General features: G+C 43.9%; 2 protein-coding genes across 7 annotated transcripts; one reads left to right on the top strand and one right to left on the bottom strand.

The window, feature by feature from the left end:
* Window positions 1-1523: 1523 nt before the first annotated feature.
* On the bottom strand, window positions 1524-3052 carry LOC120669496. The gene is made up of 3 exons (XM_039949237.1): window positions 2975-3052; window positions 2840-2892; window positions 1524-1695 (listed from the first exon to the last, which is right to left on the bottom strand). The coding sequence occupies exons 1-3, from the start codon at window positions 3050-3052 to the stop codon at window positions 1524-1526; spliced, it is 303 nt and encodes a 100-aa protein (XP_039805171.1).
* Window positions 3053-5657: 2605 nt separating this feature from the next.
* On the top strand, window positions 5658-16526 carry LOC120668735 (pentatricopeptide repeat-containing protein At3g03580-like). Of its 6 annotated transcripts, none has more exons than XM_039948506.1 (8): window positions 8498-8743; window positions 9390-13138; window positions 13241-13338; window positions 13838-13943; window positions 14716-14898; window positions 15183-15665; window positions 15772-15837; window positions 16161-16526. In XM_039948506.1, exons 3-8 carry the CDS (start codon window positions 13312-13314, stop codon window positions 16163-16165), a joined length of 870 nt encoding a protein of 289 aa, XP_039804440.1. In that variant the 5' UTR covers window positions 8498-8743; window positions 9390-13138; window positions 13241-13311; the 3' UTR covers window positions 16166-16526. The 6 variants fall into 6 exon arrangements, 4 of the variants coding, with proteins under 4 accessions (XP_039804438.1, XP_039804437.1, XP_039804440.1 ...); XM_039948505.1 differs by having other exon boundaries at window positions 16158-16459; XM_039948504.1 differs by lacking the exons at window positions 13241-13338; window positions 13838-13943; window positions 14716-14898; ... (1 more) ...; window positions 15772-15837; window positions 16161-16526 and adding an exon at window positions 7956-8110 and having other exon boundaries at window positions 8219-8743; window positions 8910-11515; window positions 12318-13137.
* The last annotated feature ends 68 nt before the right edge of the window (window positions 16527-16594 follow it).

The raw sequence follows: 16594 nt of genomic DNA, 5'->3' as shown, positions 1-16594 counted from the left end.
AGTGCATTGCAACAACTGGACTAATGAACAGAATACATCACCATAACACGAACTGCTGTGAGTGCATCACAGATTGCAGTACTGTTGAGCCGACAAATCCCCAAAAGACAACGACTACTGTGTACTAGCTAGTTAACAGTTTCGAAAGCAATTGGTGTACAACCTAGCAAACAACATAAGGTTCCAATGAACAGGAATGGCTACCCAAAGCTAACCTTCGTGAGCAAGCGCTCCAAGCCACTGAGCACCAGTCAGTTTGTGCCATCCCCTTTTTTAGAAGCTTCTAGATGATATTGAGAGCATGATTGCCAGGAGGGATCAAGAACTGAGAGTCTGCCGCCGCCTTGATGGGCCACATATGCTCAAGATAGAAGTCGAATGCAATTGGAAAAGTCGATGGCATCGCTTCTGATGCATTGATGATCTGCATGGCAGACCTCAAACAACAAATTAAACATATTCACAACTGTTGAAAATAACAATGCATACTTTATAATCTTCTAAAATAATTTGGAAAGTGCAAGAGAGATGAGGTGCCATGCTTCATGGCAAGACAAGAATTTTCTAGAATTAGATATTTTGCATAGTTGGATAAGAATGAGGAAAACTTTAGAGATAGATATTTGCGAGGAAGAGTGTGGCCACATGGCAGCACCATAACACCCACGAGCACCTATATATAGGGTGCTCCCCTCCCCTCTTGCCATACCATGACATAAGAGGTCCCAAGTAGGAGATGGCAAAATTGCCATGTAGTGTAGTAGTAGCATGGTAGGGTAGCCACATAAAGAGTGTAAGAATCCTGTGTTTTACTAAATTATAGTGAATAAAGAGTTGAGTCCCTATATAGAGTTGGTCTTTCATACTAGTGTCTGGATGAAGGTCTCCTTGGTGTAGTGTGGGTATAGGGTCCACAGAAGAAGTGGTATCACACTATTTTATTACATAGTGTAAGTACGTAGTGTGGGTATTGGCTCTGCAAAAGAAGTGATATCACACTATTTTAGTACCGTTTTCTTGAAAGTCAGTGGCAAGGTTAGAGGCACCGATTTCTAAACAACAACTGTTGCTGCATTCGTGATGACAACTTGTAGACCAGCTTCTCCTTCAGCACCTGACAATTTATGACTTACAGCCCTCTTTCTCCTTCAGCACCTGACAATTTGTGGCTTACTGCCCTCTTGATAGCTTCAACAGCGGCTATGCTTTCCCTGCATGTTGCTAACAAACTCTGACATTGTGTGAGCGTGGCCTTTACACATGCCTCAGCAGCTGCAGTGTTTGAAGCTGCTTCACACTGGCCAATAGTTGCTTCGGCAGCAGCAACCACCAACACCAAGTTTTCTCTTGCAATGGCAGCAGCATAACTCTTCTGCACTAGTTTTGACAACCAACTCCAAGTTTTCTCTTGCAATGGCAGTATCATAACTCTTCTCCACTAGTTCAACGTTGAGTTGACAGAAAGTAACTTCCACCAGCAATAATGACTGACCTACAAATATCAGACTCTCCTGTTAGTGAGATCACTTTTCCTCTGCCGGAGTACTGATTCTTGTGGGGGGAGCTGCTCCTAATCTATTCAAGGACTTTGAGATATCAAGAAAGACACATCTCAAGCTCTCAACTTCAAGCAGTTTCCCTTCCACTTTCTTGTTTAGAGTCAGAATCACTAGCCATATTGCTTGGATTTGCATGCTGCAATGCAATTTAAAAACAAAGAAAAATTAATACTTTGAACAAAATAGAGTCATTAACAAAAATAGGTAGAAATTGTAACAATATACATGCATCCTAGTGGAGGTAGGTTATTACTGACCATGAAATAGTTGGGATCTTGTTGTACAAACATCTTAGCAAAATATCCGCAGAGAAAATCCTCTACAAAACTGAGAATAATATTAAGCGTCATTGGTGGTAGCAAGAAGTCATTCATGTCACTCTTAGTCATATTCCACTGAAAAGAGGAAGGAGGGAGATATGTTGATGTCACAATGATAAATGAAAAGGCACCAGTTGTGTGAGAAGTTTAGTTCTAATTAGTAAAGAAAAAGATGCTTAAAGAATTTATAAAATACCATAATATGTGCATTCACAAAAAACAATGATGGGAATAAATAAAATAGTGCAATTGATTATGATGTCTGAGGCTGATTGGTTAAATGCAGCATCATTATTCGGTCATTTTAAGACTTTTGGGTGTGTTTGTGTTAGTAAAAATATTACCTAATCAAATTTTATGGAATTTTAGCAAGACTAGGTTTGAGTGTTTTTGACACTTAACAATGTTGTTGAGAGTATAGGCCACGTTGTGCCTAACAGTGCTAATGGTACTGGAGGTTGTCTTTAATAACAGAAATTCTGGAGGAATACACAAAACCATTTTCTTATGAAGTTATTTTTATTTCAGCAAATCAGAGATTATCAATTGCTAAAAACACATAGTAACCAAGCCTTTTAACAGAATTTTGATCAGGCTAGCTGTTAAAAGTCTATTGTAGCACCATATATAGTTTCCTAGAACAAATACAACTATCCCCAAAGGGAACAATGAAATAACTAAAATAAAGAGGAAAAAATATATAAGAATGTCGTGAACTAACACAATCTGCAGGCAATTAAGAATGGTAGCATGAATTACTTCCGATAAGAAGACATGATGGATTGAGGTTCATGCTAAGTAGTAATACAAGACTAGTACAATTAATTTTCATCATCAAGAAAAGGAATAGCATTCATGACTGCAAACGGGACCAACCTAATGACACCAAATATGTTACTCCCATCCTCTAAAATAGTCTTTGTTACATGAGAGTAAATAATATTTGGGTGTCAAACTAGCCGTGCTATGCCGCCCACTGGCATCGACATGAAGACCAGTAAAGAAACCCATAACTGAAAGAATACAAAAGTTTGTAAATAAATAAGGCAAACAATTTTCCTTCTATGAACACAAAGGAGCTCCAAGTGAGTCTACCATTTTGATTTCTCTTCCATGCAAGAAGTAGACAAATAAAGTGACCACATTCATTCCCATGGTGAGGCAGTTCACCATTAGTGCATCTTGGCTGTCATAATTTTTTTTCCATATACATCTCAACGATCATGTATATAGTTGCAGATGACATAAAACCCCAAAACACTCCTTTTGCAGGGACTATTTGTCGTGTGACAATCCAACTCCCATAAAGCCAACGGAAGATAAACGGAGTTACTGATAGTAGTAAGCTGAAAAATTTAGGTGCAGAAATTTTAAACATATAAGTTGTTATGAATACAACCATCTCTCTGCTGATTCATCATGGGGCTATTTATTCAAATACAAATAGGACAGATACATGACCAAGTCCATTCCTGCATACTCCATTGGTGGTGTTCTGTTGTGTCCGGACACCAAGGTGTGTGGGGCGTATAGGATATTTGGAGAGATAATTAGTCAGAAGGTGCTGCTAGAGCCATGGCATACTCTCGTGCTTGGCAAAGTCCCTAGGCCACCAAAAATTAGGGGGTAGAATGATTCAAATACATGTCAAATTTGATATCAACTTGCTGGAATCAGTCACCTATCCTACTATTAGTATGCATGGCCGACAATGATATTGCTGGAGCAACAATGTCCTTCAGTAGGCAACTTGAAGTGCACTATTCCAAGGAAGAATTATTGGGACAATGGACTGAGAAAAGGCCTAACATGTTGTTTGCATATTATTATTTATCTTGGCCCAAGCTGCAAAGAGTCAAGCACAATATCATACTGTTTCTACATGTTCCACAAATTGGCTACCTGCAAAGGTTTGGAATGGCAACACAAGTGGTGTTCGGCTAAGCTACAGTCAGTAGTGCATCAGTGAATTCTCTATATCACTATTATTATCTTGTGGAAACCAGACTGTCCAGATGGCTATAACAATAATCGGTGCTGACATATCCTCTTACTGCATAGTGCCTGTTAATCTACATTCCTTCAGTTCCATCACCTTGAGAGTGTCACTAGTCAATGTACATGAGTGGCTAGCTTGTGTATTGTTCATTGATACTGACAAAATTCAGAGAAAGACAAGGTTGCTAGTATGGATAGTGGCATGTCATGATATCCTGCAGCATATTATGATATCTTGGTTCAGTGTACAATGCTACAGTTCATGTATCCGAAAAGGTAAATCAATACTTGATAGACAATCAGTATGTCACTTCAAGAATGACGGTCATAATTGTGCCTTCTGTACTTGGGAGAAGCATCTGTTATCTAACACTGCACAAAATGGCAAGCTACATACTGTCAACATTCCCTACTGTCAACATTCCCTACTGTCAACATTTTGACAATTGCTGAAAATATTAGGCAGCTGAAGCGTGATGGTACTGCTCCATTAGTCATCACTCCTCCAACGGTGACTTTCCAGAAACAAATACCTAGTGTGACCATCTCGAGATTTCAGAACAAACAGTTGACAGTTCAAGAATCTCTGATAGCAACATATGTAAAGAAATGGGCACGTCAAGTTACACACTTACACTCATGGGCATAGTGTACAAGTTTCAGAGATATACCAGATTAGTACTGATGTACTTCTTCTGGCACAACTAATTGACCTCCATAAAGTGTTTTATATGGCTGGATGCAGTGGGAAGCACATATTAATCTCAACACATACTCCTGTTGCCTCCAACTCTTTGAATAACAACATTGAACGGTGTGCTGAAGTAGTACCGAAATGGAAACATTCTATGGTACCATTACCATCAAACTTCCAAGCCTTCCATGGTGAGTCATCTTGCACTCCATTTACACTACCAGGGTCACTATCGTTCACCTAAGAGCATATAAAAATCAAAGTTCAAGCATTATTGAGATCATCTATAAGACATTATATGGTTCTCGTATTCTGGAGTTTCAATTCTATAACTTAGTTCTTGAAGACCCTTGAAGATTTGCAGCCATACAATGGAGAAGGAATGATTATACAACTTTAACAGCTTGAGGGCAAGGTGTGGTTTAAGGAAGGGAGAATGTCATGATCAGGCCTTGGGCCCTGTAATAGAAATGGGAGTTGGTATAAGTTGGGCCTACAAGCGATGAATGTTGGACCAAAGGAGCCCATGTAACTAGCCCATGTTGGGCAGTATGTATACCTCCCTGAACCTAGAGGAGGGCATGAATCATCAATGAACTAAATCATTTCCAAAACCTCATCTCCTTCCTCTGTTCTTCTTCTGTGCTGGCGCCGCCGAGCCAATCCATTGCGCGTGATGCCGGTGAACCCCTCTAGCTATCCTAGGATCGTGACACGTGTCTTTTTTCCTGCTCTGATGCTCCATAGCTAGGAAGAAAGGATTTACCTTGTGCGCCAATGCTTGATGTATAAGAAGTAATACAAAGTATTGTACCTTGTTTAGTTCGCAAAATGTTATTTATTGGTCGAACATTTTAAACTTTATTACTATCATTATCTATGAAATAATATTGATTTCATTTCAAAAGAATCATATTGGGCTAGATTTTTCAAGAAAAATACTTTCATGAATAAATCAGGCCGATATTGGGCTGGTAGGGCTTCACCTGGAAAGATGGGCCACAAGACTTCCTTTCAGTGTACTTGGGCTTGGTCATGGCCGCCTGCAATTTCTCAATCAAAACAGCCCAAAAGAACTCGGGCTCGAGCTCGTTTCCCCGCGCCGGCACACAACCGTACATGCTCTTCCTCAGCTGCGAGCGGCGACCGTGCCAATGTGCCATGCCGGCGTCGCCATGGCCGACCCCTCGCTCCGTGCGGCAAGCATCCCAGCTCCACGCCGTCCTCACCACATCCGGAAAGATTGTCCACCCACCCTCCGCTGGGCACCTCCTCAGCTCCCTCACCAACTGCCTCTCGGCGCCGCTCCATCTCAGCTACGCGCTCAGCCTGTTCGACCGATTGCCGCTGCACTCCACGTTTCTCTTCGACACCGCCCTGCGCGCCTGCCTCCGCGCGTCGGCCGGCGCAGACCATCCGGTCCTCCTCTTCCGCCGTATGCGCCGCGGGGGCGTCCGTGCGGACGCTTTCACGTTCCACTTCCTCTTCAGGTGCTGCTCCCTAGCCCGCGCCCGCGCCGGGCTCTGCCGGATGCTGCACGCCGCGTGTCTCCGGACCATGCTCCCCTCCGCCGGGACGCTCGTCACGAACCCCCTCATCCACATGTATGCTGTGCTCGGGCTCACGGACGACGCGCGCCGGGCGTTCGACGAGATGCCTGTCAAGGACGCGGTTGCGTGGACGACGATGATCGGTGGGCTGGCCAAGATGGGGCTACTCGATGAAGCGCGGAGGCTCCTTGTGCAGGCACCGGAGAGGAACGTGGTCTCGTGGACTAGCTTGATTGCCGGGTACTCTCGTGCAGGTCGGGCTGCTGAGGCCGTGAATTGCTTCAACAGCATGCTTTCAGATGGTGTCGCCCCTGATGAGGTTGCGGTGATCGGTGTGCTCTCAGCATGTTCGCAGCTCAAGGATTTGGACCTTGGACGTTCACTGCACTTTCTTATTGGGGAGAAGAGGATCAAGATGAGTGACAATCTTGTTGTTGCGCTTATCGACATGTATGCCAAGTGTGGTGACATTGCCTGTGCACAGGGGATCTTTGACGCAGTGGGAAGAGGCCAAAAACCCCAGCCATGGAATGCTATCATTGACGGGTACTGCAAACTTGGCCATGTTGATATTGCTAGGTCTCTGTTTGATCAAATGGACACCCCTGATGTCATCACATTCAACTCGATGATCACTGGATACATCCACAGTGGCCGGCTTAGAGACGCATTACTGTTGTTCATGCAGATGAGGAGACATAGCCTGCGTGCTGATAATTTTACAGTGGTGAGCCTTCTCACTGCTTGTGCAAGCTTAGGTGCACTGCCTCAGGGCAGGGCTTTGCATGCTTCAATCGAGCAGAGGCTGGTGGAAGATGATGTTTATCTTGCAACTGCACTTGTGGACATGTATATGAAATGTGGGAGGGTGGATGAGGCAACCATTGTGTTCCAGCGGATGGGTGAAAGAGATGTTCACACTTGGAGTGCCATGATCGCAGGTCTTGCTTTCAATGGGATGGGTAAGGTTGCTCTGGAGTATTTCTGCCAGATGAAACGCAATGGTTTTCAGCCCAACTCAGTTACCTACATTGCTGTTCTTACTGCATGCAGCCACTCATGCCTGCTTAATGAAGGTCGTCTGCATTTCAAAGAAATGAGATCGTCGCATGGTATACACCCTCAGATTGAGCACTATGGCTGCATGGTAGATTTGCTTGCTCGAAGTGGCCTCTTGGATGAAGCTATGGATCTTGTTCAGACGATGCCAATGCAACCAAATGCTGTCATATGGGGCTCCATCTTGAGTGCTTGCAGAGTCCACAAAAAAATTGACCTAGCTCGACATGCTGCGGAGCATCTTCTGAAGTTGGAGCCTGACGAGGATGCTGTCTATGTTCAGTTGTATAACATATACATAGACTCTAGAAAATGGGTAGATGCATCAAGGATAAGGATGTTGATGGAAGAACGGGGAGTTAAGAAGACGGCAGGTTACAGTTCCATTACTGTGGCTGGGCAGGTGCACAAGTTTGTTGTTAATGACCAATCACATCCTTGGACATTTGAGATCATCACAATGATGGAGGAAATTGCACACAGGCTAAAGTCTGTGGGTTATTCTCCGATCACGTCAAAGATAACAGTGGATGTTGATGAGGAAGAGAAAGAACAAGCACTTTTAGCACACAGTGAGAAGATGGCCATTGCTTTTGGTCTCATTAGCCTTCCACCGAACTTGCCTATTCATATCATGAAAAACCTGAGGGTCTGTGAGGACTGCCACTCTGCAATCAAGTTAATCTCAAAGCTTTGGAAACGGGAAATCATTGTTAGAGACCGGAGTAGGTTCCACCATTTTCGAGATGGAACATGCTCTTGCAATGATTTTTGGTGATTTTCATTCTGCAATATGTTGTTCTTGTTCTAGAGCTCAGAAAGGCAAGAATGTGTTCGTTCAAAAAAAAAAAGGCAAGAATACACCAATGCATTAACATAAGTGCTTCATGTCACAATTGACATCCAGTTTTGAATTTATAAATGCCTAAGGTACTATTTCTTCCCATTTCTTCATGCGATCTAATAAATGAAAGGAGATTGTCAGCCTTCTGATGAGTGATAACAGATAACACAAAGCTCTCTTGTGTCTTTTACCAGGGATGCGAAGTCGGCTGTCTCCGCTGAATGTCAGTTGCCCCATTGGAACTGTACTCGTCTTCACACGGAAGCACACTCCACTCGTGGCTGGTTCCGGTGGGTTTCAAAGCGATGATACTGAATGTCTCTGGCTTGTGAGATTTGCCCAGTTACAGAGATAAAAGAGGCCACAACGAGAGATAATGGGGTGGGTGGGCCGTGTAAACTGCTTAACGGGCCAGCCCAGTCGATCGGACAGCTGGGGCTTCTTCTTTGTGGGGCAGTTCAGGGGGGAAAGCCGAACGGCCGAATCGTAGCCGCCCCCTGCTGCTCGCCCGCTCCGGCGACCGCCGGTCCAAACCTCCCCTGCGACCTGCCGCTTGCTGGCGTGCTCCTTCCGCCCTACGGTATTCGCTCTCCGGCCTCCGCACTTGTGCGGTTTGCAGCAGCCGTGCGCCCGACGCTGGAGGCTGGACAGACGTTACCAGCCAAGCACGGAGACGGAGTCGCAGCGGCCCCTGCCTGCGTGGCTTGTTGCCTACCGAGGTGAGAAGTCTTATTGGTTCTGATTAATTCAAAGCCTTTAGAGTGTAATCTATTCGGTGTATATGGAAAATCTATTATCAGCTTTGAAGCTTAGAGTGAGAAAGTGTGAGATTTTCCATATATTTGTACCAATATTGTATCATGGTCTAAATCGCATTCTTTTTAGGTGGATTGGGGAATTGTTGCATGCAGTACTGATTGGTATTGACTATTGAAGCTTGACAAACTCGAATACGATCAGCTCATAGTGTCAATAACTGAATTGCAATTCAACCACATGTAGAAATGTTCACAGATAGCCCTAAGTTTTGGTTTCAGTCTGACTGTAGATATGTTCATCTAACGGTGAGTTTTGGACCTGTGGCAGTCTTTTTTATGTAATACGACGTATGGGCTTCTATCATGATGGTACAACTTTAAAGTAGTCCTTGTATACTAAACTACTTAGTGATGATGGCGGTCACAGTCTGTCATTCAGATCTTCAGTAGAGAATGTGAGTTGTACCAAAGTCTACTCTTTACTAGGTTACATGACACTAACTGGTGGTGCTTAGATTGCCATATCCTAGTTTTGATTTTGTTTTTTGTGACTCTAAGCAAACTGTTCTGAAGTTTCCATACACTTGTTCACCTGATTTTATGCCAGTCATCCAGTCAGTATGTGATAATGGCCAACGAGCGCCAAAGTGACGGACCAGGTTAAGATGACAACAGTATGCTTGACAAGAAGATTCTCCATTGTTTTTCTTCTCTGGGGGACTTGCTATGGACTGATGGAAATCGGAGAGATCCTTGCTACTTGGACAAGTCCCCCACCAACCTGACAATTCCGCAAAGCTGCATACTGACCTGAGTGACCTCTCTCCTGCAAGTTGCACATACCAGCAAGGAAAACCAGAGTTCCAAGCATCATCTTGCTGTCTCCGGTGGATCCATCACAGTCTGTAGTCAGGCTATTTGTGGTGAACTGGTGATGGCAATGCGGGATGTTATTTCTTTGAACCGTATGATCACTGGTTTCATTCGGGATGGCCTCGGCGATCGAGCTCGTGCAGTCTACAGGTGGATGGTTTCTTCAGGCTTCAGAGAGACCCCTCATACCTTCGCTGCAATCCTCAGTGCGTGCAACAGCTGTGAGGGAATGCAACTGCATGGCCGGGTGCTGGCGTTGGGCTTGTGCTCCAACCCGTTTACTGGGTCTGCGTTGGTCAATCTCTATATGCGCATTGGAATGCCTTGTGCTGCCCTCTTGCTATACGATGAAACTGCATTGCGAAGCACAGTCATGTCCAATGTGGTTCTGGGTGGCTTGTGCAATCTGAAGCTGACTGAGGACCTCCTTTGTTCCCTACTTGACATGAGAAGACAGGGTTTGGAGTTGAATGGTCTTTCCTACTGTTATGCTATGAGAGGATGCTATCTAGATGAAGAATGGCTGGAACAAGGAAGGCAACTTCATGGAGTAGTTCTGAAGGCAGGGTGGGTTCCTTCAAACATTTTCTTGTCAAACTCACTTGTGGATCTTTACTCAGCGACTGGGGATTTGGTGGATGCTAAGAATTCACTTGATGATATCCCTTCTGAGGATGTCATCTCATGGAACTCCATTGTTTCTGTTTATGCAAGCAAAGGACGTATGAAGGACGCAACTGATTACTTGAGACAGATGCTTTGGCACGGCAAGCTGCCCTCAGTTCGCTCCTTTGTTGGGCTCTTTGCTTTATCTGGTCAGACTGGAGATCTTCAATTCGGGGTTCAGATGCATGGAGTTGCTCTTAAGCTTGGATTCAGTTGGAGTAGCGTGCATGTGCAAACTGCACTCATTGACATGTATGGAAAGTGTTGGTCTTTTGATTGTTCCTTGGCAATCTTTAATGAGATCCCAAACCTTGCACTGGAGTGCTATAACTCAACCATCACATCATCAATTCGCTGCAAGGTTTTTGACTCCGCATTGGAAGTATTGCACTGTATGATTGTAGAGGGAATTGTGCCTGATAATGTGACTCTCTCTGCAACCATGAAGGCCATATCTTTGTCGGCTTCTTCAAGTTTAATCAGTTGCAAAATGCTGCACTCTTGGGTCTTCAAATTGGGCTTTGAAACAGACATGGCTGTGTGCTCGTCCTTGATCAGCGCATATGCTCGAGCTGGTCAAATGAACAGTTCCCACTTGATATTTGAAAGCTTGCAGTATCCGAATGTCATTTGCTTCACTTCAATAATATCTGCATGTGCTCGATATGGAGATGGCACACAAGCAGTGGAGCTGTTCAATAAGATGGTTTCTAGGGGCCTCAAGCCTGACGATGTTACCTTCCTATGCGCGATTGCTGGTTGTGATCAGGCAGGATTGTTTGAAGAAGGAAGGCTGGTGATGGAACTTATGAGAGCAAATCGTGAGCTGGATCCTGATGAAAGGCACTTTGCTTGCATAGTTAACCTTCTGAGTCGAGATGGTTTTGTGGAGGATGCAATGAAAATGATGGAGCACTCTCCACTGCGACACTACACCAAGGCATGGAGCTCGCTCCTACAGAGTTGCAGGGCGCATGGTGAAAATGTGCTGGGAAAGAGAGCTGCAAATATGCTGATAAATGTGGGCCAAAAGGATCCAGCCACCAACTTGCAGGTATCAAAATACTTTTACGAGATTGGGGACAACGAAAATGCTTCAAGGGTTAAAGCGATGGCAAGTGGGCAAGAAGTGAAGGAGAGTGGTCACAGCTCGGTTGAGATCAGTCACGGAATCTAGCATCTGTGTACACAACGGTATGAACAACTTAATTCCATAGCCGATTACTTGTTTTTTTGAAACGGTAGCCTTTTATTCATTTAACCGATCGTTACACAAAGAAGGCCAGAGAAACTCTGGAGCAACATGAAGCCAGACCGATTCAGAGATTTGATCGGTTGACCTAGCAAGTACATGAGCTACCTCATTACAACATCTACTAACATGGATAAAAGAGAAGACAACAGAGGAAACATGTGCCGCTTTCTTGATATCTTGGGTAATGATTCCTGTATGGGATCGGTCCATGTCCTGTGACTGGAGCTTCCGGATCAAGGAGAGGCAATCTGTTGCTACAATAGCCCGGTTATATGAGAGCTCAGAAGCAAAGAGAATCGCCCGCCTGAAAGCAATAGCCTCCGCTAATTCCGGGTTTATAATCCTATCGATGCCCTGCCTGCACGCCGCCAGGAAGTCCCCTTTGTGGTCTCTGATCACAATGCCCAACCCCATTCGATTAGTTTTGTGAAAGATTGTTGCGTCTACATTCACCATAACCCATCCCCTAGGTGGTGGATCCCAACGTTTAGACTTATGAGAATCACACCTGTTGGGGCCGATTGCCTGATTACTTGTTTGTTTCACTTCCATGAGCTGATAGTCTGCACATCGCAAGAAGTTCCTATTGCCATTCTGCCAACCTACAGGTCATCCTTCCTCACATTCAGATGATCAGATCTGAATCTTGAGCAATGCTTCCACAGTCGCATGTTTATTCAGTTGGTTTCTTACGTTTATTCAGGCACTGTTCTCACTCACAGCCACACTGAACGTTTGCAGTTTGCAGCAGCAACCACAGGATGATGCCCGTGTAGACACAAATGCAAATGTGCAGTTTCCTAAAAGGTAAAAAAGGCAAAAGGGGAGTTGTTTTGAGCGCAGTACAAGGCGATGCAAAAGTGAAGAAAAAAAAATGCAAATGGAACGGATGGAGGGAGCACTGGACCGGAGCATTGCAGATTGAAGTGGGTATGGTGCTCCCGGTTTCAGATCTGGCAGGCCTCCTCTGTCTGGTGCCTCCATTTCACATTCCCAACATCATATCTTATTTAAAAGTTCCAGTAAGCATGCAGCATAAATATATACCAGTTACATCCAAATACTATGTTGTGATACACACACACTTTAGTTAGTTAACCTTATTGGCCTGATTAGAGTTTGGTCTGAACTGTTGTTGTTGTTGTTTTTTTTTTTTGAGAAAGAGGGAGGTGGTCTGAAGGAACTGATAAATAAAGTGATAAAAGAAATCCATTGCAAAAAGATTCACTACTGGCTGCAGTATCAAATATTCCCCCAGCCAATATGAGGGCTCCGGGCGCCCCAGATTCCAGAACAGGGACTCCACCATCGCAGCACACCTCCCCTCCCTCCTTTTCCCCCAACCCAACTCGCAGCCACAGTGGTGGGGTGGCTCCGGGCGCTCGGCTTCCTCCTCCTCACCTCGCTAGTGGATTGATTGATTGATCACGAGGCACAAGTGAACCGGGCTGCTGCAGCCGCTGCTGCTGGTGGTGGCCGCGGTTCCTCCTCCGCCTCCCCTTCCCCCGCTCTCTCTGGTCTCTACGCGGAGCAGACTCCGCGGCGGCGGCGAAGCAGGGCAGGTGCGACCGATCCGTCCGTTGAATTCCTTCGAATCGAATCCCCCCTAATCCCTCGGCTTCCGTGGGGTAATTGGTGTCGCTCATCCCGATTCTGCTGCGTAGGGCCGGGGGAGGAGCTTCGGCTGGGAACAAGGGGGAGCTAGGGCAGGAGCGGGAAGCGGGAGGCAGCATCCATGGCGATTGAGGAACTACTGCACAAGGTCTGTCGCGAGGACTTGCTGCTCGTCAGTGGCTTTGTTTGTTGCTTTCCTTGTCTGTGCGCTTTTTGCTCGTCAGCTCGTTGCTTCACGAGGATTTAGTTATTTCCTTTGTGATTTGCTCCCCGGGGCTTTGCTGATTGTTGAGACTTGATACCCCTACTCGTGCCTTTCCTCTCGGAGAACAGGCTGGTTTCTGCACTCATATTGAATTTGGTAATCTAGGGTTTCAGATGAACACCAAGGGTCTAGCCGTCTAGTGTCTAGGGTAATCTCATGCGTTTTTCAGCATTCATTTTGCACTTCTAGTTCCTACAGGCAACTAATGTTGGTTTGCGGATGCCGTGAATGTTTGTATCCAGTGAAATTGTGCTCAATAGCTGTCTCTCCATAGTTTCCAATCTTATTTGACGTAACACATATTTGAAACAGTTTGTATGTATTTACTTGGACAGATCATAAGATAACTCATTAACTCCTGTTGCTGACCACTGGTGTTCAGGTCCAGGCTCTTATAGAGCACTGCCTTCAGGCATATATGAACCAGAAAGAAGTAATTGATGCCGTTTCTCAACAGGCAAAGATAGATCCTGGCATTACTGAGCTTGGTAATGCTCTTTGTTATCTTTTACAGTAAAAGGACTCCTTTCTCTTACTTGCAAGTTGGTCCAAAGTTACCTGGCTCAAACTTAGTCCAATATTAAACTGTCATTCTGAACCATGGACATATGATAGTTCATATTACACAAATGATGCTTGAAAACACCACCAACAACAACAACGATAACAGCAATCTTTGTTCTGATTCTCTTCTCTTGAATCTTGATTGATTGTTGTCTGCTCCCCAAATCTACTAATTTTTACATGGTTTTGTTGGAAAGTGGACCTATTATAAGCAACAGCATTGCCAGTTGCCATCCAATAGAATTGAAACATCAATGGGAAACCATTTATTATTGGAATCTTGATTGGTGCCTTCTAATATTCTTATATTATGATAATGAAAACCATCCATCCCTGCTTAAAATCATTACACCCTTAATGTAAAATAAATATCATGTGTCAAAAAAAATTTAGATCCATTGTCCTACCTTAATGGCCACCAAGTTCTAGTTCTACAGCACCCCCCTTTTCTGGAAATTTCTTTTGCAATTTACTCTATTGAAATTGAATCTGTGCTTCAGCTAAACTGCACCTCCATTAAGATACCAACAAATAGCATGGTAGTGAAATTAACTTACAGAATTCCATTTGTTTCACTGGTTCTCTCAGAGTTTCCGGTATGCTTACCTCTATCCCAGCATTTTTTTTAGTTTTGTTCTTAAAGAAATTTATTTCTGATTGCTAGCTAATTGGTGCTTTCTTCTGTCATCTTTTCAGTTTGGCGACAACTTGAGCAACAGAATCCTCTGTTTTTCAAGGCATACTATATGAGGCTAATGCTTAAGAATCAAATAATGGTCTTCAACAAGCTTCTTGAGGGTCAGCTGCAGATTATGAGTAAAGAGTTTCCTTCAGGGATCCCTTCCATGTCTCTTCCTAATGGTTCTATTTCCGACCCATGTAAGACCTCTATTTGCAGCTTTTGAGCTTCTTATCAGCAATTGCTCATCGATCTTTGAAAAACCCCAAGCAATACATGTTTTTTTTGCTAAGTAATTTAACCATTTTATAAGCTCAACAAATCTATCATTCATTAATTTGATGTTCCATTTTTGCTTATGGTATCTATATCTTACTATTGCCACCTTCCAGTTTCTGCTCTTCTTTCACTTGCTGATAAATTCCTTTTGCTAGCTTCCTACTGCCTGGCATTTTAACATGGCTACTTTCTTTACTTGTTTCAGTAAAGCAAAATTCATGCTTTTTGCCTGAGACTGCTCCGGGATCTGCAATGCCAGATGGTATAATGCACAATGGAAGCTCAAGTAGCATAATAAATGGCACACCTTCTGGTGATCAATTACTCAATGCCGGTAAAGACATGCATGGTCTTCAAAGTGGAATAGATGCTTCAACTATCCTGCAGTCAGATCAGAATGCAACTGCTGTGCTGTTTGGTGTAGACAATGGGACGAATGCGACAATTAAGACAGAGTCTGGCTATTCAAGTAATGCTGATTTTGCTTTCTGCGGGAATACTTTCCTGGAATCATGCCAGTCAATAGGTGATGCATCTGGTGGTGGATCCTTCAGTAGCTCAGAGTTGAATGGGCAGCCACTGAGCGATTCGATTTTGGATATGGAATCGTCATCATTTAGCTTCTTGAACCAGATTCCCCAAAGTTTCATCTTTTCAGACTTGGCAGAGGATTTCAGCCAAAGTGCAGGTACCTTCCAGTAATATTGCTGATTTCTTCCTAATTCTCAGTACCTACTTTTTTGTCTTCAACCTCTATCTTTGGCTTTATCATGTTTTGGATTTCTTTTCTGCAGAAATGACAACATTCCTCACTTCTGAAACAAATAACTTCTCTGATTCAACAGGGGGAGATCATACAGGTGATTGTTGAATCCTCCTTTTTTTTTCATAACCACCCCATGGATAGATGTACTGTTGTCTCTGCTGTTTACTGTCCCAATAGAAAATGGTTTTCATGCATTTATTGGACTAGTAAATATAGTTAGTTTATGTGTATTAGTGTCTGCTTGAGCGGGAGTTGTTGCGGCAATAATTTAGTTGATCTGGTATATTAAGGAAACTTTCCTTAATTTGAGTTGCTTTCTCTCTTAGTGGTTTCTTCTGTTGTGGACAAACACACTTTTCTTTTTTCTTGGGGGGGCAACATACATTCTGGTGTTTACTGTTTTTTTTTCCTCAGCAGGTTGATCAGTCATGCACAGTGCGCCGACCATTTGTACATACTGTTATGGGCAGGCAAATCTGCATTGACGGAGAACTTGAGGATCTTTTGAGTTAGCTGTCGTTTTTCTAGTTTCTCATAATCTCATCTTATATTGTGATAGGATTGACTGTTTCCCTCATCATAGGGCATACTGAGTCGGTCTTCCAGTACGCTTTGTGATGGTGTCGTTGTGGTGCTGTACTGCTGTGTACACTGTTCTGCTTTCTGTAATATAATGGTTAGGCGCAGCGGTGTCTGCATCTGCATTTTATTGGGAATGGTCTTGTTTGTCTTGCACAGAAAAATTGTTATTTAAAATCAGGGTTTAGCCTGTGTTTTGTGATAGCTAGCTATGTGCAAGGTTCCCTGACTATCTGATTTGGCATGGGGTGATTGGTGAAAACTGAAAAAAA

This window comes from Panicum virgatum, chromosome 4N (genome assembly GCF_016808335.1).
Source record: "Panicum virgatum strain AP13 chromosome 4N, P.virgatum_v5, whole genome shotgun sequence".
Lineage (NCBI taxonomy): Eukaryota > Viridiplantae > Streptophyta > Magnoliopsida > Poales > Poaceae > Panicum > Panicum virgatum.
Note: the sequence above shows the minus strand (reverse complement) of the source record. Positions and strands in the feature narration are given on the sequence as shown.

What these genes read in the sequence shown, in the direction of transcription:
- LOC120669496 (XM_039949237.1), bottom strand. Translation starts at nt 3,052, where the DNA reads ATGGTGAACTGCCTCACCATGGGAATGAATGTGGTCACTTTATTTGTC. An exon ending in ATGGAAGAGAAATCAAAATG is followed by an intron (nt 2,893 to 2,974) that starts GTAGACTCACTT and finishes GTATTCTTTCAG; the next exon opens with TTATGGGTTTCTTTACTGGT. An exon ending in CCAGTGGGCGGCATAGCACG is followed by an intron (nt 1,696 to 2,839) that starts GCTAGTTTGACA and finishes ATTGCATTGCAG; the next exon opens with CATGCAAATCCAAGCAATAT.
- LOC120668735 (XM_039948503.1), top strand. Translation starts at nt 9,717, where the DNA reads ATGGCAATGCGGGATGTTATTTCTTTGAACCGTATGATCACTGGTTTC.